Source organism: Symsagittifera roscoffensis, chromosome 3 (genome assembly GCF_963678635.1).
Source record: "Symsagittifera roscoffensis chromosome 3, txSymRosc1.1, whole genome shotgun sequence".
NCBI classification, from domain to species: domain Eukaryota; kingdom Metazoa; phylum Xenacoelomorpha; order Acoela; family Convolutidae; genus Symsagittifera; species Symsagittifera roscoffensis.
The window spans coordinates 61,076,271-61,100,246 of record NC_087064.1 but is presented as its reverse complement, the minus strand read 5'-3'; the positions used below and the strand labels follow the sequence as shown (position 1 = coordinate 61,100,246).

Genomic DNA, 23,976 nt, shown 5'->3' with positions numbered 1-23,976 from the left:
AAACAAAGAAAAGAGAAAATCTAAATTCAATATTCAGAATACAGTATTGAATTCCAACTTGTTTTCAATTTGATATCGCAACGCATATCACATGGCGCAGCCAGCAGGATTCGCAGCTCAAGACAACAGAACGGATATGGGAATCCCGGTATTTTGGGCATCAGCGAATCTAGACCCTCCGTGGCAATTTAAAATTTGGTTCGAACAATTTCTCATGGCGGTTACGGTCAAAGAAAATGTGAACCCAGAGATTATTTTGGAAGAACCAAAAGACATATTAGAGGAACCACCACCACGCCCGGAAACGCCCAGGGATGGGGAGAACGAGGATGCGAGGAACGCTAGAATTCTTAGAGATAAACTAGCTAGAGACAGAGTAGCATTGGAGAACGAAGAGAAAAGAACAAGAGGCCCACGAGTCGGACACAATGTCTTCTACAACGAAGTACAAAAGAAACTGGTGTCATGACTATTTCTATCTTTGGGCACTGAGGGAAAGAAAAGATTCCTACAAAAGAATCCGCACGCAGAAATATCGAAAATGACGTTCAGAGAAATAACAGAGTTGGCAGAAGTCTCGTTTCAAAAAGTGAAATGTGTAACATACGAGAGATACAAGTTATTTACGAGAATGCAAGAATCTGGAGAATCTCTTGAATCATTCCACGCAGCGTTAACTGCTCAAGCAGCCCGATCAGAACTAGGAACATTGGAAAATGAAATAGTGCGAGACTTGTTCATCTCGAAGATGAAGAACATGACATTACAGGACACGTTGACATTCGAAACTCTGGATCCAGAGGAAGTTCTAAAAAGGGCTATAAAATTCGAACATAGCAAGTTAACTACAATGGCATTTCAAAAGACTAATGCTGCGGCTGCAGGAGGATCAAGTAGCAATTACACATCGGGTGTAAGAATAAAACAGGAACCTGTAATGGCAGTTCGAAATTTGGGGGGGAAAACCAAAACTCCAAATAGAAGAGAAAATAATAACAGACAGAATAATAACAAAAATCAAAACACGAAAACAAAACCATGTAATAGATGTGGAAGGACGTTTGAACAAGGACACCTAAAAAATTGTCCAGCGATGGGAAAGGACTGTAAAAACTGTGGTAAACCAAATCATTTCGCTAAAATGTGCAGATCACAACAAGTAAGTGAAATTGCGGAAAATTCGTAAGAATCGACAGTGGAATGCGACCAGATCAGTGAAGGTGTTGGGTCATGTAGTGAATTTGAAGTCATGTTGATACAAACTCAACAACCGGAAAATGAACGAGTTTCAAAATATGTGAAAGATCGAATAAATGAGATGAGAAAAGAAACAAACGGAAACGTGGTTAGAGTTCAGAAAATAGACTCTATTCGAGATCCAACATTGAACCGAGTAAAGTCACTAAAGGCTATGGTACGAATAGATAACCAGATTATTCAGCTAACAGTGGATACTGGTAGTCCTGTTTCATTTCTTAACTGGGCAACGACGAAAGAAATCATGGAAAAATCAAACAAAGTGAGATTCATACCGTCTGACAAATTGAACTTACAAACAAAATTTGTGGACTACAACAAACAACCGATCAGTATCCTGGGAGCCCTAAAAACCAATCTGAGGTCAGCGGGCTGGGAAGTTAAGGGCGCAACCTTTCTGGTATCAGAAAGAAAAACTAGATGCATCATGGGATTAGACTTGCAAGGACAAGTGGGAATAGTGACTACACAAAGAACAGCGCCAAAAGAACTCACCAGGTTTGACGTGCTCATGTGCGAGCAGTCGGAAGGTTGGAAAGAAAAATTTTTAAATAAATTTAAGAACTTATTTGAAAGGCAAGGCATTTCTAAAAACCACATCGTCAGTTCAAAATTCAAATACCCACTATGTCCGATACAAGAAAAGGGGAGAAGAATCCCAATTCATATACAAGATAAAGTCGAAAAAGAAATCGAGATATTTTTCGGTGTTAGATTTGAAATATGCGTACAGTCAACTAAAATTGGCTGCGGATACAGCTAGGCAATGCAACTTTAACATTGTGGGCGGAAAAGCAACCGGAACTTACAGATTCTTGACAGGATTCTACGGACTAGCAGATATGCCAGCTGAATTTCAAAAGGCTATGGATAGAACCATCAATCACGCTAAAAACACGTTCTGTTTTCTGGATGACATACTTATTGTGTCAAAGGGAAGTGAAATCGAACATGCCAACCTAGTAGAAGCAGTATTAAAGAAATTGGATGCGGAAAACTTGGCACTGAAACTATCAAAATGCGAATTTTTCAAACAAGAAGTGAATTGGTTGGGTCATCATCTCTCAGAAGAAGGGGTTAGACCGAAGATCACTAAAACGGAAGCGGTAGTAAACTTGAACCCGCCGAAATCCCTAAAACAACTAAGGTCATTTCTAGGAAGCATAAATCATTTAGCTAAATTTATACCTAACGTAGCAAGTCTGACAGAAAAATTAAGACCACTTCTTAAAGAAGAAAATCAAAAGAAAAAGTTAAAAAACATGAAACTCCCGGTGAAAAAATTCGAGTGGGGGGATGTTCACACAGAAGCATTTAATGCTATAAAAGGAGCTGTGGCTAATATTACGAAAGTGCATTATTACGATGCAAATCGTGAAACACGAGTTAAATGCGATGCTAGCCATGATGGACTAGGGTCCACTTTAGAACAACAAAATGATGAAGGGTTGTGGGTCCCAATTTCGTTCGCATCCCGATACCTAAATGCTCAAGAAAAAATATATTCAACAAATGAGTTGGAATTATTGGCAGTTGTTTGGGCAGTAGATAGATATAAACACTACCTTCTGGGGAAACCATTTACCATCGCAACTGACCATAAAGCGCTTACAACAGCATTGGATGTTAATCAATCGAACAAGACCTACCAATCACGCTTAACCCGGTGGGTTGACCGGTTACTGCCGTATCAGTTCAACATAGTTCACATTCCGGGGAGGGACATGGGCATAGTTGATTATTTATCGCGTGATCCTTTCAATGATCCCTGGCCCGAATCAGAATTAGACGAAAAGTTTGTAGTAGCGACAATAAACTCCTTTCATGAAGCGTTCGACTGCTGGAACAGTAGGCTTAAAGATTCAAGGTCGCTCAACCGGAACGAAAACGTTCTAGAATGTTCTAGAAGGAATGTTAGGAAACAGTCATCAAGTAATGGTTGCTATAGCAACCAAAACGGTCAAAACCGAACAAAGCTCGACCGGAACGAGAGAAAACAGTTTCCACGACTGCAAAAACAGTTGAACACAACAGTTCAACAGAAACAAATCACTCTTTCGTCAAATCAACCCAGCAAACAGTCAGTCTTAAATAATTGCAAAATAAAAAAACGACCAGTACCGAAAAAAAATAGAAAAAACAGACTCAAGAATCGAGATGTCAGAAAATGCAAACAGAACATACGACTGGTGGTCCAGCTCACCACAAGATTGGCGGAATGAGGAGCGTGAAGAAAGCCTAATGGACCCAAAGTGGAACCGATCATTTTCCACCAATAACGAACTCTCGGGAGAGGAGGAGATCACAGAGACAGTACAACGGACGAGAAAAATTATACGAGGAGGCAGAAAAAATAGGGACAGCTCAGACAGCGAAACACGTCAAGCACAACGAGTAAAATGGTCGCTGGAACCGGAACAACAACGAATAGCGGACCAAAGACTGCTCTCATTCTGGCAGCTAATAGGTGGAGAAAACAATGTTCAGGAAAATCGAGAACTGGTGGCCGATACTCAAGAAGTCAGGGACAATTTGGAAGACGAATCAAGTCCAACATCGTCAAAACCGATCGCATCGACAGAACGAAAACTCAGTGAGGTGAATGTAATAGAAGTCGACCTTACAACCACAGAAGAGGCGGAGAGTGAGGAGGAAGTCTGCTCAATTCAACCAACAAAGGGTCTAGGAAAATCAAGACTGCAAAAGCAGCAACAAGTAGAGACTCTGGACAACCTCGCAAAACTGTTCGACAAAAACTTACTAGCAGAACTGACCACAGAAGACACGTGGATGGACCGCCTCAGGAGAGTGGTAGAGAGAGGGGACAAACAAGGATTCGAATTGATGGGACCCTATACAAATCCGTTGTGGTCGCAGATGGCAGTTCAGGACGACTGCATCTTGGTGAATAATCGGCTAGCGGTACCAGTTCAACTACGACAAGCTGTCCTCAAACGAATACATCGGGGACACCCAGGACAGGAAGCGATGTTGGGAGCAGCGCAATATCTGTGGTGGCCACACATGAATAAGGACATCGTGAATTTGGCAGAGGAGTGCCGTAGTTGTACCAGATAAGGTAAGAATGTTAAATACCTTATTTCGAAAAATTCGTCAAAACCACTACCACTGCTCACGCAGCCGGGACAGGAGGTACAACTAGACTACGCGGGGCCTATAGAAAATCAGAAAGGAAAAAAAATCTATCTTTTAGTAGCTATTGATCGATTCTCAAAATTTCCTTCAGTGAAGGTTACAAAATCCACAAGTGGAAAGAGCACAGTAAAATTCTTGAGATCATATATCGACACACATGGAGTCCCTGAATCAATTCGCTCGGATCAATTTTCAGGCTTTAAGGGAAAAACTCTAAAAAAATTTTGTTCGGAACTTAATATCGAACAAAAATTCTGTCCGGTGGGGGATCACAGAGGTTGTGGGTTGGTTGAACGTACAATTCAAACAATAAAAAGAAGACTGGGAGTGATGATGCTCGATGAAAATAATAAATCAATCAAATTATGTCTCAGTATTATAATGCGAGATTTACGATGGAACAAGCAGAAAACAATTCAAGTATCCCCGTTCCAAGCACATTTCGGCAGACTACCAAAAACAGAATTTAAAATTGTGAGGGATAGGTTTTTAAATAATTCTGATTCTTTAGACAAACAACACTTGGAACGCTCAGCACTGACTGCGTCTCAAATGAAACGAAGGATTGATCAGTCGAGAGAGAATCTCAAGATAGTGCGCAAGGGACAACTGAGCAGGGATACAAGCCCACTGCACAAGCAGCAAATAACATCGGACAGAGATAAAGAAAGAGCCAAAGCCCTAAAGGAATTGTTGGAGGCAAACGCCCGATGGAACTACGAAAGAAGGGATGCAGCTAAAAATGACATCAGGAAATTAGTGGACGAGACAGGTCAACTCAATCCCGATCTTCGAAAAGAAATGATTTACTCTTGGGAAAAAGGATTTGTGGAAGATAAAGTAGAAAACCAATGCAAGTCACCACCCAAGACAATACTTAGAAAGGACCCTCTAAGGAAAAGCGGACAAGCCCTAACCAGACCACTAAAGGGGAAAATAGCTTCAGAAACGGAATCAACAATTAAGACATCGGCCGGTTCGATCTATAGAAAATCGGACATAGCTCAATCAAAAACCGTACTTACACAAGAAAAACAGAGAAGCACAAGTAAAAGTCCATCGTCGGAACCTACAAAAAAGTTCAAGCGAGTCAGTTCTCCAGAACTACTAGAGGAGCTGGAATCGGAGGATGAACTCCAAGGAGAAATGGAAATTGCGAATGAAATGAACCCAACAGAGCGCTTTCAGAAGAGCCAAACAATAGTCACTTCTAAGGACACAGAAGCCGGGGGAGGACTGAATCTTGCAATAAAAAGAGCAAAACCAAACCTGGCGGGACCAAAATCAGCAGAGGAAACAAACACGAACAAGCCGGAAAAGAGCGGAGAAGAGAAGAAAAGCCGAAGCAAGCAACAACAGGGGACCAACGCAAACCAAACTGCGACTACAGTCAACTCGGAACAAGAGCAAGCAATATCTAAGCCGGATTCGGTCACAGCAGATACCAAAATCCAGTCGAGTTCTACGCCGAAAACCAAACAGCGTCCGAAACTGAAGGGCATTGACGCGCACACCCCTTTGGAAGATATAGTGGAGACGTTTCACAATAGAAATTTCGCACCGTCTGACTGGGAGAAGTACGCGGACCAACTGTTAAAAAGAGGGGTGCAGCGAGTTGCGGATGAACTTAGAGAAAATCCTCAAAAAGGCTCAGAATTGGATACAAACTTCGAACCACCACAAGGATTCTCGGACGAATCAAGTGCGGAAGAGTCAGGTGTTCGACGAAGTTCTAGACAAACAAAGAACAAAGAACCCAAACGATTCGGAGATCCGATAAAACATTCAATCAAAGAAATATCCGAAAATCTTACAGGAAGAGGTCTGTTAAAGGAGGCACTTAAAGAATACAGAAACCAACTGAGAGATTTCAAAGATCGGGACGACAGACCTTTGGAGTCAAAAGTGCGACGACTCGAAAGACATTTATTTATGCGAAAATTCGGATATGCTACTTTAGATGAAGGAGTAGATTGGAACCCGAGTTGGGAAATTGAGCTGGAGGAAAACTGAAATTTACATAATCCATCTAAAAGACTTTCTTCCGAACTGAGTAAATTGAACTCTTTTTAAATAAATTATCCTACTGATGTTGTATAATTTATTTCTTTCACCGAGGGGGGTGTGTCATACCGCTACTGCAGTAGCAGTATTTATTATACGTATGTACAGCCAACCTCTGGTGTTAAATCATTATTTTATGGTACGCTCAAGGTCATACATAAGTGATGACACTGAGACTAAGTGAGAGATCAGAGTACTTAACAATGATCTATCTCTCAGTACATAAGAAAACAAAGAAAAGAGAAAATCTAAATTCAATATTCAGAATACAGTATTGAATTCCAACTTGTTTTCAATTTGATATCGCAACGCATATCACAAAGATATAGAAAAACTAATTTTGGGCCGTTTAATGCATAAGAACCCAAATGGGACTTCACCCTTTTTTCGTTTGGAAATTTCAAAAAAAACATGAAATTAATTTTATTATTTGACTAAGATTCGCATTTTCAGTAAATTCAGCTTATATTTTTTTCTGCGAAGATTTTGATTTTGAGCCATTTTGTGCATAAGACCCCAATAGATTCTTACTTACTGCCACAAATTTCCAAGAGCATGCTCCATAGCATTATGAACTGCATCTTTCATCGGCGCCTGCGAATTCTTCATCAGATTCTGAACTTCACTAGTCAACGGCGACGCTCTATTTCTTGTCACGTGCTGGATTCGTAACAGTATATTCTTCAGAAACAGGTCCATGTTAGTGTGGTAGAGATAGCAGTTCGAAATTGTGGCACAGAACGAGGATTCTTTAGTTAGAGGGCAGTTTAGGAGCTTTATCAGGGTAAAGGTTACCGCTAGAAGTTCATTGCACAGGGTTAGTTCAACTTTATCAATGTTGTCAAGAAAGTCGGCGGAACTCTCGGATCCCATCTGAAACAATGTAATAAGTTTGTCTAATCAACTTAGAACATTGAAACAAAGTTCGTAGCTAAAATTGGTCCAGATCGTCTAGTGGTTAGGACATTGCGTTGTGGCCGCAATAACCCAGGTTCGAATCCTGGTCTGGACATAATTTATTCAATATAATTTGAATCATACAGATTCTCTTAGAATCGCTCTTAGAAAAATCGAGCTAGAAAATAACCATGTGCAACTTTGTAAATCTTTACCTTAGCAGCGCTGGCTAGAATGTTGCCAGCTGTTCTGATCATCCAGCCGACATTTCCCAGCCACTGCGATAAAACTGAGTTCAACTCGTTGGAAAGCGACTCTCCGTTCTCTCGATTCACCACTCTCACAGGCACTTGAGGCCGCTTCACTCGTTGCTCATCCTCACACAGCTCAAAAAATATCTGAGAGGCTACTTTTGAAGTGAAGTTGTTGGTCTGGATTTTGGAACAGCTAGTTAAAGTCAGGTTCAGAAGCAGTTTGGCACTGGTTGTATCCAAATCAGAACTCTCCTGAAACGCAGGAGAACAAAACTGCGATCAAACTGAAGCGCAGATAACAAAAAAAAAACAAATCAAATATCCTAATACTGAATCTTGTCTCTTTTCCACCACCTGCACTACCTTAGAATTTCAATTTCGAAAAACTAATTTAACATTGACGTTGACATAACGCAACGAAACTTGGCATAGCGAACAAAATACCCATTGTAAACAGATTTTCATACCTTACATCCTTAACTTTACGGGTTTAGCCATAATGTGCTCCAGACAATCACTGCTTTATCGAAACTTGCTCAAATAGTCGAAATTGAGTCGCTTTACACTAACCGTTTAGAATACCCTCCAGAATGTAAGGGAGAGCGCAAAACGGTCTTGGAAGTAGGAATTCGCATTCCCATTTTCGTCTGAATAGAATCAGAATGCGAATGACATTTTACTTGAATTTTACCAGAAATTCCCATATGAGAAAAATTATGGGAATGGAAAATACTAATTATTAATGACAAAAATCTTGGTAGCAACAGAAGTATTAGAAAAACACTTGGTCTGATTCCGTTGAGATGTGATGGTGACTTGTATAGGGAAATAAACTCACGTGAATTCTTAACACGCCTCCGGCGCTCGGATCACATAGCAATTGTAATTATGTTGGAACAATTTCATCTTCACATTCCATCTTAAACAGTGCCAATAACTGACTAGTAGTTACTTCAGGTTACCAGAATGTTGCCTGAATGCGATAAAAAATCCTCCAGTATTCGTGTTAGATTTTTGTTTTCATTCATGTGCCATAACCTGTCTTGCAAAATTCTAACCTGTCTTGTAAACTTTCGCCAACACCAAAACAGGTGAGCAAGCTAGAATTCCAGCAGTGCCAAGACACTCAAAATAGTCATTTTTATTGAAAAAACAAATACAAGTTTTGTCGGGGAAAACGCGCTTGTAATATAACACGAGTTTTTGCTGGTGCAATTAAAATTTTTAGAATAAAAATTAAAATAGTCACATCAAGACAAGGGCGCATCTACTAGGATTTTTTTCGAGGGAGTTTGTCAACCTTTTTTTCGCCGACCATTTTCAGAGCGCTCCCAGAAAACTATAAATACTCTTGATTAACAAAGTTTTGTGCGCCAGGCAAATTTTTGAAAAAACAGGTCAAAATGTCGTTTTTTGGCACTTTTTGGAAAACTTCGACTCAAAGTTTGCGTTTTTTTTGGCACGCTCCACTTCATATTACTTTATACTGATGCCGAAGGCGCCGTTAGAAAATTTTAAGGGTTGGTCGGCAGAAAAAGAATGATATATGAAAAATCAAAGGGGGAAAATGTTTATTGTCAAAATCAGTTCCATACAAATGACGAAAAACATCAAAAACATAGCCAAAATACAGTCGGAAAACTGTCAAGAAACTCATCGGGAATGATTAAATATTCGTCCTGTAAAAATTTCAGCTTTGCAATTTCAGAGAAAAAATATTTCAACTTCCAGCTCTCTCAACCTCCAGAATCGTTAATGAATGTTACTTTTTTGATAAAAAATTATAATAATTAATTTTAATTTCAATTCCTCATTCAAAACTACGACAATTCATGTTTTTTTGCAACATAAAATTGTCATTTGAGAGTGCAATTTTTCTTTCTTCAAGCAAATGAAATTGAATTGAGCTTAAAAAAACCGAAGTCAAACGGCAAAAAATACAATTATGAGCGTGAACAACTTCTAAGGCCTACTGAAAAAACCAACATGACTTTATAAGTGCCATGACCACTATAATTGACAGTTACAAATCCACTTCAACCCTCTATTAATTTCAACAAAAAATAGAGAAGATTGAGATCAATGGAGCAATCTCCCCTTACCCATTCTCGAGTAGGAGAAAGGGGGGATAGCTCGATAGGTACTTGAGACATGTTTATAACCACGTGAAAATAGTTCGAATGATATGAAATCATAGAACAGATTCTCCAACGAAAGTGGAACGCCAAATGTTCAATATCAAAGCTCAAAAAATACAATCAGAGTGAAAAAGAATCAATAAACTGAGGCATATAAAGCGACATTTTTCTGTCCTCAAAGGAGGAAAATGTATTGTTTACAATATTAAGATGCAGCGGAGAACAGTGTTTGATATTCAGATAGAAGGCTAGAGCATCAACCCTGGTAAGTCGCATACCTCGATGAGGCAATGGTCGCCCAAACAAGTTTTGCCCAAACAAGTTATAAATAAAATTCGATTTTTTTCTTTTTCAAAATTTTTCTCGATACTCACATAAAATTAACTTCAGAGGGTCAATTGATTGCGTGCTACGAACATATCAACTATATACTTGCTTTTTCTGATGTATTTTTGTTGCGGTTTACCGTTTTTGCTTGGGGGGAGAGACAGCTCAATTGATCCAAAAGTTTCAACGTTTGTTAATAAACATTAGACAATTGTTATATATACTCTCACAGCTCTCCAAATTTCTAAAAAAAACATGAAATTTTTGTGATGAAATTAACATACTTCGACAACGCTGGATCATTGGGTTATTTTTTCGTGACCTTAACGCGTTTTGCTTTGCGATAGTGCAAGCTTTTTCTTTGAAAATTAAAAGAATTGAAAAAAAGAAAGTCACAAAAGGAGACAACTCTTAGAAAGCAACTATCGATCGGAAGCGGCTATTCGCAGTTTTTTGAACACGCAAAAATTCGCATGTGGCAAGGCTTCGTAACAGGGGGGGATTGCTCAATTGATCCAAAAGTTTCAACGTTTGTTAACAAACATTAGACAATTGTTATATATGCTCTCACAGCTCTCCAAATTTCTTTTAAAAAATATGACGAAATTTTTTTTGATGAAATTAACATACTTCGGATCATTGGGTTAATTTTTCGTGACCTTAACGCGTTTTGCTTTGCGATAGTGCAAGCTTTTTCTTTGAAAATTAATAGAATTGAGAAAAAAAAGAAAGTCACATAAGGAGACAACTCTTAGAAAGCAACTATCGATCGGAAGCCGCTACTCGCAGTTTTTTGAACACGCGAAAATTCGCATGTGGCAAGGCTTCGTAACAGGCGACAATTAGTAGTTTTTATCTGGTATGTAGAGATTGGATACCAGCTTTGAAGATTCAGGATGCGCCTGATTAATTGTTTTTATCGGGGATTGAAAATGTGCTACTTGATAATGCAAAACAAACTTAGCATTTTTTTTTTGCAATATTATGCAAATTGAAACGATAACTCTATTAGTGCACTAAAAACCCATCACTAGAAACCGCTACCTTTGTTTTGCCTTCCTCTTTGCATTTTTGCTTCTGAATTCCTGCAGAATCAAATGTATCTACAATTTACGAGTAGTCAGCGCGGGAAAGAGCCCCCTTGTTTTAGATAGATTAACTTTCAACAGAAACCAACACAAAAACATCGCCAATAATAGAACCAATTGGAGATGCAGCAAAACGCCTTGTAAGACGCCTGTGATTACATTCACCAATATGATCGTACACCAAAATGGCGAACATGTTCACAAAATTATTGCGTATAATCTTGAGTTCGAGAAGTAAAAAACATGTTAACACCTGTGGGCACTGAATTTCAATTTAATTCAACCTAAAATGAACAAAAAGATTTGAAATTTAGGCATGCATTTCTTTAGGAGAAGTGGGCGACCTCTAGATAATTCAAAGTGTTAGTGGGTTTGAGAAAGCTAACTTTCAGAGGTACAAAAATCCGGTAAAAAATTATGAAATTATGGGGTAAAAACAATTTTCCCTTTCAATTATTTGCTCTGTGTCAAACGTGCTAACAAAGTGAATAAACAACCATTTTTGAATAACCTTTTACCTTAAATGTGAATACTCTACCCAAGGGAAACTGACATGGTGTACGAATCAAAGATAGGAGTACGAGTTTTGTTGGAGAATACGAAAGAAAGATGCTTCTTCTGTTCCACTAAGGCAAATGGCATTTTTTTTAATTTCAAAGCAACATCAAGGAGCAACATACGTTGGAGGCAATCGCAGATTTTTGTGGAATTTGAAAAAGCTTCAATCGATTTCTTTCAAAAACTTATGCGGGAGTACGAATCAAATATGCTTCTTATATTGTCCTCAGGCAAACTGGCGGCGCAAAACTCAGGAAATTGGACTGGCTCCGACCAAAAACATACAAAAAGCGCCTCTCGCTAAAAGCATTAGTGGCCTTTGCACTCATAGCAGATTTTGTCTTTGAAGTAGGTCTCAGTGCTCTTTGCGCTTCAATTCGCGAAGAATTGGACGCGTTTCCATTGATGGATCGTGTGGATTACTTTGAGTTGGGTTGGGGTGCTCAATGGGGGCTTGTTAATTTCCTCAATAACTGTTGAACTAAATCGAAAAAACAAAAACATCCGGATGAAGACTAAAACTTCAGTAGAAAACTAGCATAGAGCCTTTCAAATGAGAAAAGGCTGAGCCCATCCGACTATTCATAAATTTATTCAATTCATGCGAAAAAAAAGAGAGCTTGACTGAGAAAAAAAGCTCGAATCTAAGCAGCAGTGTGTAACTAAATATGCCAAATACGAAGAAAACTAACATCAATTAGTTGAAGTTCTCAAGAACTAACAAAACAATACGGTTATAGAACAATTCGAGAGACAATCCTACGAATTTAAATTTTAGAAAACGTGAAATAGTCGCTCTCTAGGAATACTTTTGAAACACTACCATTTTTCGCTCTGCCAAAAAATAAAACCCGAAAAAAAAAAAACAAATTTGAGCGTGAATAAATTGTAAGACTTTTTCCTGAAAAAAAAAACGAAAACCCATTACGAGCTATATAAGTCTTCATACGTTCTTTGACTTAAACTCCTCTCGTACCTTACCATTACATTTTGATGACATGTTCAACAAACTCAAGATTGAATTAGAAGACTAAATATATCCATTCTAATTTCATTTCAAGTTAGCCACCCTAATATAACATAGCCAAGAGACAGTTGGAAAAGAGTCAAAGAACAAAAAAATACCGACTTTTTTTTGAAAAATTCTCAACTTTCGAATTTCAAAGAAAAAAATAACGTCCTTAAAGTTCTTTGAGTTTCTAGAACAATTTATGATTGGCACTTTTTTGATAAATATGACCCAATTAAAGAACACTGGATCAAAAAGTAAAAAAAAAGTTAAATTTTAATTTCGCTGGGAAATCTGAAAATTAAGTTTCACTTTCGAAACTAGAAGTCAATCACTTTTTTCGTACCCTTCAAACTTTAGCTGTTCGATAATGGGGTCTGCCTTCTTTTTAACAAAGGAAATTTACTGAACTTAAAAAAAATCAAAATTCAAACCGCGGAAAAGTGAATTTGAGCCTAAACAAAATTTAAGACTCTTCCTGAAAAAAAAACGGAAAAATATCATCAGGACCTATATAAGAGTCTGAACTATGTTCACCGACTTTTAAACATATCACGAGTAGTAAATCACAGGTGAAGAAGAAACAAACAGGTATTAACCATAAGAGTCTTGCACATCCACTGACAGCTCTGTTTTAACTCCCACGCAGTCAAACTGTTCCCAAACAAGCACTCGGTCACGACTGCCAACAGCCGTATTAGGGTCTGCGTCACAACAGTCGAAGGAGCAGTTCCAGAGCATAAACTCCGATGCGCGTCGACTAGTTTATGAACACTTTCTACTATTTGGAAATAAAGGGATGCCGATCTAGTCAAGGATGATCGATCTGACGAAGAGTTTGAGTCCACAAGGGATCCAATGAAGTCTTCGAGCGACGTTGGGAACCGGGCAATGGTCACTTTGAAGATGAATGTCATGCACATGAGCAGATTTTCTAAGTAGGATCCACCTGAACAAAACTAACTCATTGAAGGTCTTCTTCAATTTAACTAACTTTCTATATAAGAGAGTAAAATTAGCTTATGACCAGGGGCGGATTTAGGGGGGTGGGGGCGGACGCCCCCCCCTTCAGGGATTCAACCCCTTGCCGACCCAAAGGGTCCCCCCTTTGTTACTTTTTAAGAAATCCATTTTTGGCCGACCGACCCTAAAATTTTTCTAAAGGCGCCTTTGGCGCAAATATATACTAATTTTGAGGGGGCGCGCGCGCCAAAAAAAACGCAATTTTTAATTTTTTTGGTCAAAATTTTCCAAAAAACGCCTTTTTTGGACTGTTTTTTTTGCCTGCGGCGCAGAATTTTTGGATAAAACTGGGACTAAACTGTTAAACTGTGCGTAGGGAGAGCTCGAAAAATCAATTCGGTCGATCTAAAAAAAATTTTTTTGAAAATCCGCTCCCCTCCTCGAGAAAATCCTAGATCCGCCCCTGCTTATGACCAAATTAATTGTGTCCGAATAGAGATATGAAAGTACAGCTCGCTTTTTTGAGCGACCCAGCTGGAGAAAGAAATAATTCTAAAGTCTGTTTGTTTCAAAATACAATGATGACACAATGATTTTGAATAATTCACCTTTAGTTTGATCATTCAATTGTGTTGATTCGGTTTTCTCAATTATCTGAACGATTCCTTTCCAAATCAAAACACCCACATGCTGGAAGTCTTCATTCACAGATTGATAAAACGCACCGCATTGGTATAAATACCTTAAAACCAAACATTTGAAAGCTTCAATCGTTTAGAAAAAATGATGCTAATAAGTGAAATTAAAAACAATCGAAAAGGTGAGCATTACAGTTTTTACGGATTTTTCAATAAAGTTTCAAAACAATTTACAATTAAATTTGTCGGATTTAAGTTTACTTAATCAACCTGTGTGTTTCAATTAATGTTAGCCTTTACAATTGGTCCAGATCGTCTAGTGGTTATGACATTGCGTAGTGGACGCAATAACCCACCTTCGAATCCTGGTCTGGACATTTCTTTTATAATATTGACAGCAGTCAAACAATTTTGTCTCCTTTTAGTGGCTTTTTTCCTTCCCCATTCCCCAACTTTCAAATTTTCAATTTTGATTGTTGTTTTACGTGTAATTAGGGCTACACGCGTGAAGTTACAATAAGGTATGCAAAACAAAACTTTTCATTTTGTACTGGTTTTAGAAACTTCATTACCAAAAACAGACGGACACTAATGTTAACCATTTCTCCCCTTATGTCAACGGCTCAGTATAACAATTATTAATAACCAATAAATTTTATGAACATTGTGCCTTAGAAGAAAATTTAGCAACAAATACTATGCTTAAGCCCAGGCGTTGAGGTGGGTTTTAACATGACCAGAACTTACTTTTCATCCACCATATTGTACTGCAAGCACGATTCGCACTGTTGCAAAACAAATTTCAAAATCACATTCTTCAATCTTTCACAATTGACAAACTCGGAAAACGTGCCATTTTCATCTTTTCCACTTGAAAACGGGAACAAAATAACAGCAACAAGATGATTCAAAACAGACAAGCTGAACAAATTTCGAGGCTTGAAAAACTTATTCACGTCAAATAAGTCCATTAATTTGTCAAACAGCTTGTCCAAAAACTGCACACATGACGCTTCATGGCTTGATTGGTAAGTTCGAACTTTAAACTGAATCGAAGTCTGTACGAGTGTGTTGAATATGTGTGCAGTTTCTAGATTCTGGGCTCCTGCCGGGTTCTTTCTATTGAAATCGGAATCTTTACCAATATTCAAATCTAAACAGAAAAAGATTTTATTTCAAAGAGATGACCGGAAAGGAACGTAAGAGGCGTTTAACATTGTTTCAAAAAACCACAATCAAAGGATGATTGAAGTTTCGAAAACTGAACTTAGCTAAGATCAAGTTTTTCAATATTCTGTCGCGTAGTACTATTACGCATGCATCTAATTAGGAGTTTTCAAACAGAACGAGCTCTGGTTCAAAATTACTGATACGCCCGTCAATGTAAGGGAAAAACTTGAAATTCGAAAAATGTGTTAACTAATATACCATTAAGTATAAGTAATGGTAACATGCTCACAATATGCATTCTATAATAGAAATCCTTCAACTCTCAAATAAACTTTATCTTTGGTATACTTTGTCAACCTTGAACTTCTTTACCTTTGAGATCTGCAGTAGAAACAGACGAAACAACTTCCTTTACAATTCTGAACCCATTTGCACATACTTTTGTCAAAACCGAGTCTTCTTCAATCATATCCGAGACATTCCTCCCAACCAACCTGTCATTCACCACATGAACACATTCTGCAAGTGCGTGAACAAGTTGTCCAAACTCCTCAGTCAACGTATCTTCAAGGTCAAATGAAGACATAACACATTGAACTACATTGTTTCCAGTCCACAAGGAAACCAAGTGTTGATACAGCATTTCGATTAGGGCACAAGAGATACTTTCGTTTTCGGATACTACAGTTGGTATGTTTTGGTAGATAGCGGACTTAATGGATACCGAGTAGTGAAGAGATCGCCTCAGAATTGAAAGGAGCTGGAAACAAGTCGAATTCATGTCGCTGGATGAATCGGCTAAAACCAGATAAAAATGTTTTAGTGTACGTATTACTTAGTAAATAAACCGGAGCAACGGGTTACTGTGCAAGAATCAACGTGTTGCGACCACCTTTATTTTTGCTAAATAAAAAAAAATCATTACTTTTCGAAAACATGTTGTTTTAATAGCTACGGGACGATATTGAAATGATACACAGAGAGGAAGCTGCAAATCGCGCACACAACTAAAAAACGGCAAAAAGGATATCTAAATGCCAAAAACAAAAATGCGAGAACATAAAAGCATAGCCAAAAGACGATTGGAAAAGTGTAAAAGAACAAGGAAACCATAAAAAAACTTTCGAACTTAGAAGAAAAAATATTTCAGGTTAAAGCTCTACGAAATTAAAGAAAAATTAACGATAAACAATTTCTTGAAAAGTGAATCAGTGGATAAAATTTTGATTCCGCTGCGAAATCTTAAAACTGAAATTCACTTTCGAAACTAGAAGTGAGTGGTTCACGTATTTTTGCCTCATCTCCGATTTTGTAATTGGAGAGCGCAATTTACCTAATTTTGAGCAGATAAATTAAAATTAAAAGCGTGCATGTATTACTAAATGCATTCATTAATCCATTATATCCATTAAAATGTATGAATGCTCTTATTATGTAGTTGCTAGAGCATTTTAAGAATTTTCCCTAAGACCTATATAAATGAAAATTACTCCGTTCTTTTACACTTAAAATATTCTTTAAGCCAACAGACAATAGGAAAAGTTACAGACAGGCGAATTTTCACTTCGCATACACCCGCAAAAATATGACCGATAACGCTACTGGGAAAAACTGAATGAGTAAAGCTTTAAGTCTACAAAATGTCGTAAGTGACGCACGCCAATTATGAGTCTACATAATTGCTAGTGACGCAAGCCAACTATGATGAAATAGCAGTAGCAGTCAATTTTTAAAAAATTTACCAACTAACATGCCTCAATTTATCGAGCGACGCATTTTAACTAGTATACGAAAAAGTTCAATGAAAACATCCGACCCTGCCCAGGTTCGAACCCTCTTATTTTAATCTCCCTCTTATATTACGCTACAGATCCATGATACCTTGAAGCTAAAGTGCTATTTGTCTGAGTTAATATCCTTAGTATTTGGCTGTACATAAAAGCTGGTTATTGATCAAAATGAACCTTTTCAGAATGAACACATTTTGTCGCAACAAAACTTGCCTCGCAACAAAATTTGCGTCGCAGCAATATTTGCGGCCTAGGTTGGAAAAAAAGAGTGTTCATACTATCACACAAGCTTTGCTTGTTAAATTAATATGCTTTAGTTTAACTGCGTACAACGATATTTGGCGACTAACAATTTCATAAACTCAAGATTGCTTATCGAAAATTCATGATGACATTCATAATACTCATTTGCTTAAGTTCATTGGTTCTCAATATGTCACAAAAGGTAACGCGTAAATGTGTCGAAATGACAAAAAATGAACAAACATTTGAAATATCGCTTTTTGGAAATTGAACAAAGTCTAAAAATAGGTCTATACGTCAAGTAGATCTTGCTATAGGTCAAATAGCCCATGGAGAAGTCTTTGCAAAAATTGGAAGAAGTTGTTGACGCAGGGGATACTTTACAGCTTGTTCTATTTAATAAACTCTTAACCTCAGATTTGGTACGTAGTTTTCGAGAAAATCGAATTTCCAAAACGAAAATAATTTCAAAAAAGGACATTGCATGATCCAATACTGCTTTTCTACAAAATTAAGCAAAGCCGCTAAGCAGAGAGCATTCCCAGCAGCACATAATTTTTTGATTGAGCACTTTGTCTTAGATTTGGTTAAATAGTTTTCGAGAAAACTCGGCAAGTTTCCAAGACCTAAAAAAACTTCAAAAACTGGACATTTTCTGTGGCCATAAACTTGTTTATCAAGATCCAAAAAAGGCCCAAAGTGTCAAATAAGGGCAATATGGAGAAACACTTTATACAGAGGATACACCAACAACTTGTTCTTCGATTGAGCTCTGTACCTCAGATTTGGCACCGTAGTTCGAGAAAAACAAAAAGTTCAAAAACAACTGTCACATTTCGAAACATGGAATTTTTCTAAATCCAACTTTGTTTTTCTACAAAACTAGGACGTAGCCAATATGCAGAAAAACTTTCTGGCACCAGTTTTTTTCGATTGAACACTTGCTCTCAGATTTGGCAGTGTAGTATTGCTTCGTCTAAATTTCTAGTACACAAAAATTAGTGCGAAGTCACCTAAGCAAACAAAACTGCTGCTATCTTTTTTCGATTGAACCCGTTATCTCAGATTTGGCAGGTTACTTTCAAAGAAGGTCAAAAAAGGACAATCTCTATGGCTATAAACAAAATTATATTTCTACCAAATTTAAGGTGCAGTCGTTTATGCAAGGAAGAAACTTCCAGCAATGGTCAATGCGATTGAATCCTTGATCTCAAGTTTTTGGCAGGTTAGCTTTCGAGAAAAAGGAAAAAACTTCTCACACACGGTAACCAATTTGGACATTTTCTAAAGATATAACACATTTTCTATTAGAACAAGGGCTTAGAACTTTAGAACTTATGCTGGGGAGATTTCCCTTCCATGTTTTATTCATTAAGCTGCATCTCAGATTTGATAGGGTAACTTGGAAAAAAAAACAGTTAAAAAATCTAAAAATGGGCCAACTCCCCCTCCCCCTCCCCCTCCCCACACACACCTACGACGGCCGACAGTGACAGTTAAGGTAAATTTTTGTCGGAATATGCGGCACATAGGGGAGTAGCCGGTCTTTTCTTCCGTGTTTCCACCACATGTGTGACAATAAAGGTGCCATCAAAAGTAGCAAAGTGGCATTATAGTATCAAACTACGCCCTGCTTGTGGAAATAAAAAACGCTCTCTTAAGATCACAGAAGTGTAAAACCTATAAAACCTGTTTGAAAATTGTTATTTCAAAGTTTTCGAAAAAATTGCTGCTTGTATAAATGAGAAAAACAGCATGAAAAACAATATGCAACATGAAAACAGAAAAAAAAATAAGTGACAGAAAAAAAGTTTTTTTGCAAAATATATTCAACTTCGCGATTTCAAAAGAAAACAATATACACCTTAAACGCTCTTCAAATTTTTAAAACAATTTATGACCGACAATTCTTTCTTTAAAAACCAATTTGAACTGGAAAACCAAACTGGATCAATAGGCAATTTTTTATTACGTTGGAAATCTGAAAACTAAAATCAACTTTCAAAACTGGAAGTCGATCACGTTTTTCGTGACTTCATTACTCTTACTATTCTATAATTGAATTTATCTTTCTTTTTACAAAGGAAGTTAACCGAACTTGATAATAAATCATCACGACCTCTATAAGTGTTTAATAAACAGATAAGTATTCAATCACGACCTCTAAGTTAGTAGAGACTTAATAAATATATTACCATTCACTTGTAGGCTGGTCGCCACTTGACTTAGTGAGATGGAACAAGCTATGCTTTCCTCAAACCCTGGCCCACATAGAGACAGCTTGAGATTACGCAGAACTGCAAGACTGCCGAACGCACTCATAAGCCTAAACAGAAGATCCTGTTTGGAAAATATCCTGTTACAATCGACCAGGTCTTCCATTTTTTCTCGAAACTGCACTGCTCACAAAATCTGTGAAGCTGCTAAGAAATCAACATTTTTTGACTTTGTAACTGATTCATTTCTGGCACCCTGAAAACCATAATCTCTCCTTGGACTCGTCTCCGCCAGTTCAAAACATTATCTCATAAATAACTTCGGTTGAATACTCTACAAAATTACAATTTATGCGAGCTAATGCTGGAGAACTTATACGAGGGGGAGAAACGCTAGTGGTATAAGATTGTGATATCCTATAAGGTATCGCTATGGAAAACTAATTTGTAATTCAAGAATGTATTAACTTTGGCTTGAATTGATGTTTTTCTCTTTTGCTTTTATAGCTACTGTGAGTAGTCCAGCAGTTGTTACTCTGAGCTCTCAGCTGTGTACCAATGTCTCTGATCTAATGACCTTGGACACATCTTAATAATAATTAAGAGCACTGAAGGTTATAGTTACATCATCCAATTACTGCTATTGCAGTGGCAATATGACATACCCCTTCGAGTGAAAATAAATTTTTCTGATATAAGAAATAATTTATAGTATCAAGAGTTTTAGACACTCAGTTCTTTTTAAAAGTTTGTGATTTTTATTTCTTTAGTTTTCTTCTAGATCAATTCTCCAGCTGGGATTCCAGTCCACTCCTTTGTCCAGTAGCATAGCCAAATTTCCTCCTAGAGAGATGTCTATCTAGAAGGCCCAATTTCGATTCCATTGGCCTGTCACCTCGTTCTTTAAACTCCGTTAGCCGTCTTCGATACTCCTGAAGTGCCGCTTTTAGTAGAGCTCCCCCTGTTAATTCTTCTGAGACCTCCTTGATAGAATGTTTCACTGGGTCCCCAAAGCGTTTTGGCTCCTTGCTCTTTTGTTTGTCTTGAGCTCCTTCGTACCCCTGCTTCTTCAACGCTACAATCGTCTGATGCCCCCGAAGGAGGTTCGAAATTTTCGTCCCGATCAGCGGCTGGCTGACTTTGTTTTCTAAGTTCGTCTGCAATTTTTTGCACTCCCCTCTTGAGAAGTGGATCCGCCAGATTTTCCCAGTCTGCCGGTGCCAAATTCCTGTTCTGAAATGTGTCCAGAATATCCTCCGGTCTGGTAGTCAAATCGATCTTCTTCAATTTGGCTTGTTAATTGTTCTTCGGCGTGGAGCTCGATTGTACGTCTTTGTCCGGGGTATTAATTGCAGGAGCAGTTTGTTTTGTCGATGTTTCTGGCTGATCGACTTGATTCTTGTTTCCGATTTTTTCTCTGTTTTCTTTAATGCGAATTCCTCCTCAATTTTCGGACCGCCAATCAAACTAGGTCCCCCTGTATTTGGTTTAGCTCTTTTGATGGCCAGATTTAGATCCCCCTGATTCGGTGTATTTTGAGGTTATGACTGTTTGGCTCTGTTGAAATCGTTCAATTGGATTCACAAAGTCAGCTAGTTCCACCTGCCGTCGCAGTTCTTCATCTGAGTCTATATCCTCTAGAATTTCGAGAGAGCTGATTCGCTGCAACTTCTTTTGTGGTTCTGCCGATGGGCTTTTCCGTGCGTTCTGTTTTTAGTCCTGTTGTAGACTAACCTTCGCTTGAGCGATATCCGATTTTCTTTAGATCGACCCTGTCGAATTTTTTTTTACTGTTGAGTTTGATTCCGTTATTCTTTTCCCCTTCAACGGTTTCGTGAGCGCCTGGCCACTCTTTCGCAAGTCGTCTTTACCAAAATAGTCTTTTCGGCGACTATGTGCTTTCCTCTTCTTAGTCCTCGATAAATCCTTTTTCCCGAGAGTAGATCATTTCTTTCCTGAGCTCCAGGTTAGATTGTCCTGTTTCGTCAACGACTTTCCGAATATCGATTTTCGCCGCGTCTCTCCGCTCCTCATTTCAACGAGCGTTTGCCTCTAGTAGCTTTTTGAGGGCTTTTGCTCTCTGACGACCCCGATCCGAATTCACTTGCTGCTTGTTAGTGGGCTGGTAATCCCACTTAATTTTTTAAGTGTTTTCCCTTTAAATCCCGAAAATAGATCAGATCGTATTGATTCCAGAATGCCATGTGTGTCTATGTAGGGTCTCAAAAATTCCACTGTACATTTTCCACTTGTTGATTTAGTGACTCTTACCGAAGGAAATTTCGAGAAACGATCTATAGCTACTAGAAGGTCGATTTTTCCCCTGTGGTTTTCTAACCGTCCCGCATAATCTAATTGAACTTCTTGTCCCGGCTGCGGAAGCAGTGGTAGTGGTTTTGACGCGTTTTTCTGAATGAGATATTTTACGTTCTTACCATATCTGGTGCAATTACGGCACTCTTCCGCTAGATTCACTATGTCCTTAAGCATATGCGGCCACCACAGGTACTGTGAGACTCCCAGCATGACTTCCTGGCCCGGATGACCCCGGTGGATTCGCTTGAGCACTGCCTGTCTCAATTGCAGTGGTACTGCCAGCCTGTCATTCACCAGTATGCAGTCGTCTTGTACTGCCATCTGTGACCACAGCGGATTAGTATAGGGTCCCATCAGCTCGAATCCTTGTTCGTCTCCCTGTTCTATGACTAGTCTCAGCCGATCCATCCAAGTGTCCTCTGAGTTCAGCTCTGTGAGAAGGCTTTTGTCAAACAATTTTGAGAGGTTGTCTAGTGTATCTTCCGTTTGCTGCTTTTGCAGCTTCTTGTCTTCTTTTGGTTTATGTGCTTGTCGTTTTGGCGGTACTGTTGCGCACACTTCTTGTTCTTCGTCCATTTCATCGGTGGTCGTCATGTCCACTTCAATGCCCTGTACATCGCTCAATTTTCTCTCTTCTGATTGGGCCGGCACGATGCTTATTGGTACTGGTACGCTCTCTGTCGTATCTGCCACTATTTCTCGATTGATGTTCTGCAGAAAGCTCGGCTCCCCCCCCCCCCCCAATCAATTGCCAGAATAAAGATAGCCTGTTGTCCGCTTCTTTTTGTTGGTCGTGTGATAGTTGCCATTTGGCCATTGACTGGTTCCTTGTTTCACTATCCGAACTATCCTTATTTCTCCGACTCCCTCAGATTATTTTTCTTGTTCGCTGCAGAGTTTCGGTGACCTCCTCTTCCTCTGACAGGTCCTTTGTGTTCGAAAGTGATCGATTCTACTTCGGGTCTAGGATGCTCTCCTCTCTTTCGTCATTCCTCCATTCTTGTGGTGTATCCGACCACCAGTCGTAGGAGCGATTGAATTTTTCTGACATCTCCTTCCGTGAGTCTGTTTTTTTTTATTTTGATTCGCTGAATTTTTTCTGACTGTTTTTGCAGTTTGGTGACACGACTGTTTGTTGGGTTGAAATGAAGAAAAAGTGATCTGTTTTCTTTGTGAGTTGCTGTTAACTGTTTCGACGGTCGCGAAAGTTGGTTTATTTAGTTCCGGTCGAGCTTTGCTCGTTTTTGACCGTTTTGGTTGCCATAGCAACCACTATGCGATGACTGTTTCGCCACATTCCTTCTAGAATATTCTAGAAGATTTTCGTTCCGGTTCAGCCGCCCAGTGTTTTCTAGCCTACTGCTCATGCAGTCTATTGCTTTATGAAAAGAATTAATTGTTGCTACAACAAATTTTTCGTCTATTTCCGATTCGGGCCAAGGATCATTATAAGGATCAGGCGATAAATAATCGACTATCCCCATGTCCTTCCCGGGAATGTGAACTATTTTAAATTGATAGGGCAATAATCTATCGATCATCGGGTCAACCGTGATTGATAGGTTTTATTTGATACTTCAACGGTTTTGTGAGCGCCTGGCCACTCTTTCGCAAGTCGTCTTTACCAAAATCGTCTTTTTCGGCGACTGTGTGCTTTCCTCTTCTTAGTCCTCGATAAATCCTTTTTCCCAAGAATAGATCATTTCTTTCCTGAGCTCAAGGTTAGATTGTCCTGTATCGTCAACGACTTTCCGAATATCGATTTTCGCCTCGTCTCTGCGCTCCTCATTCCAACGAGCGTTTGCCTCTAGTAGATTTTTGAGGGCTTTTGCTCTCTGACGATCCCGATCTGAATTCACTTGCTGCTTGTACAGTGGGCTGGTATCCCCACT

The 23,976-nt window shown here is 38.7% G+C and overlaps 1 protein-coding gene and 1 non-coding gene across 2 annotated transcripts in view; one reads left to right on the top strand and one right to left on the bottom strand.

Annotated features, from left to right (window-relative positions):
* Positions 1-23,976, bottom strand: part of LOC134842481 (Fanconi anemia group I protein homolog) — a 77,725-nt gene that overhangs the window by 30,372 nt on the left and 23,377 nt on the right. The window contains exons 7-13 of the mRNA XM_063858843.1: positions 19,748-19,878; positions 15,892-16,317; positions 15,097-15,502; positions 14,320-14,453; positions 13,348-13,697; positions 7,590-7,880; positions 7,013-7,350 (exon numbers count right to left, since the gene is read on the bottom strand). Of these exons, the coding sequence (XP_063714913.1) occupies positions 7,013-7,350; positions 7,590-7,880; positions 13,348-13,697; positions 14,320-14,453; positions 15,097-15,502; positions 15,892-16,317; positions 19,748-19,878 (2,076 nt within the window). The remainder of the gene's footprint in view (positions 1-7,012; positions 7,351-7,589; positions 7,881-13,347; positions 13,698-14,319; positions 14,454-15,096; positions 15,503-15,891; positions 16,318-19,747; positions 19,879-23,976) is intronic.
* Positions 7,418-7,489, top strand: Trnah-gug (transfer RNA histidin (anticodon GUG)). Its single transcript has one exon. It is a non-coding gene; the product is annotated as a tRNA-His (tRNA).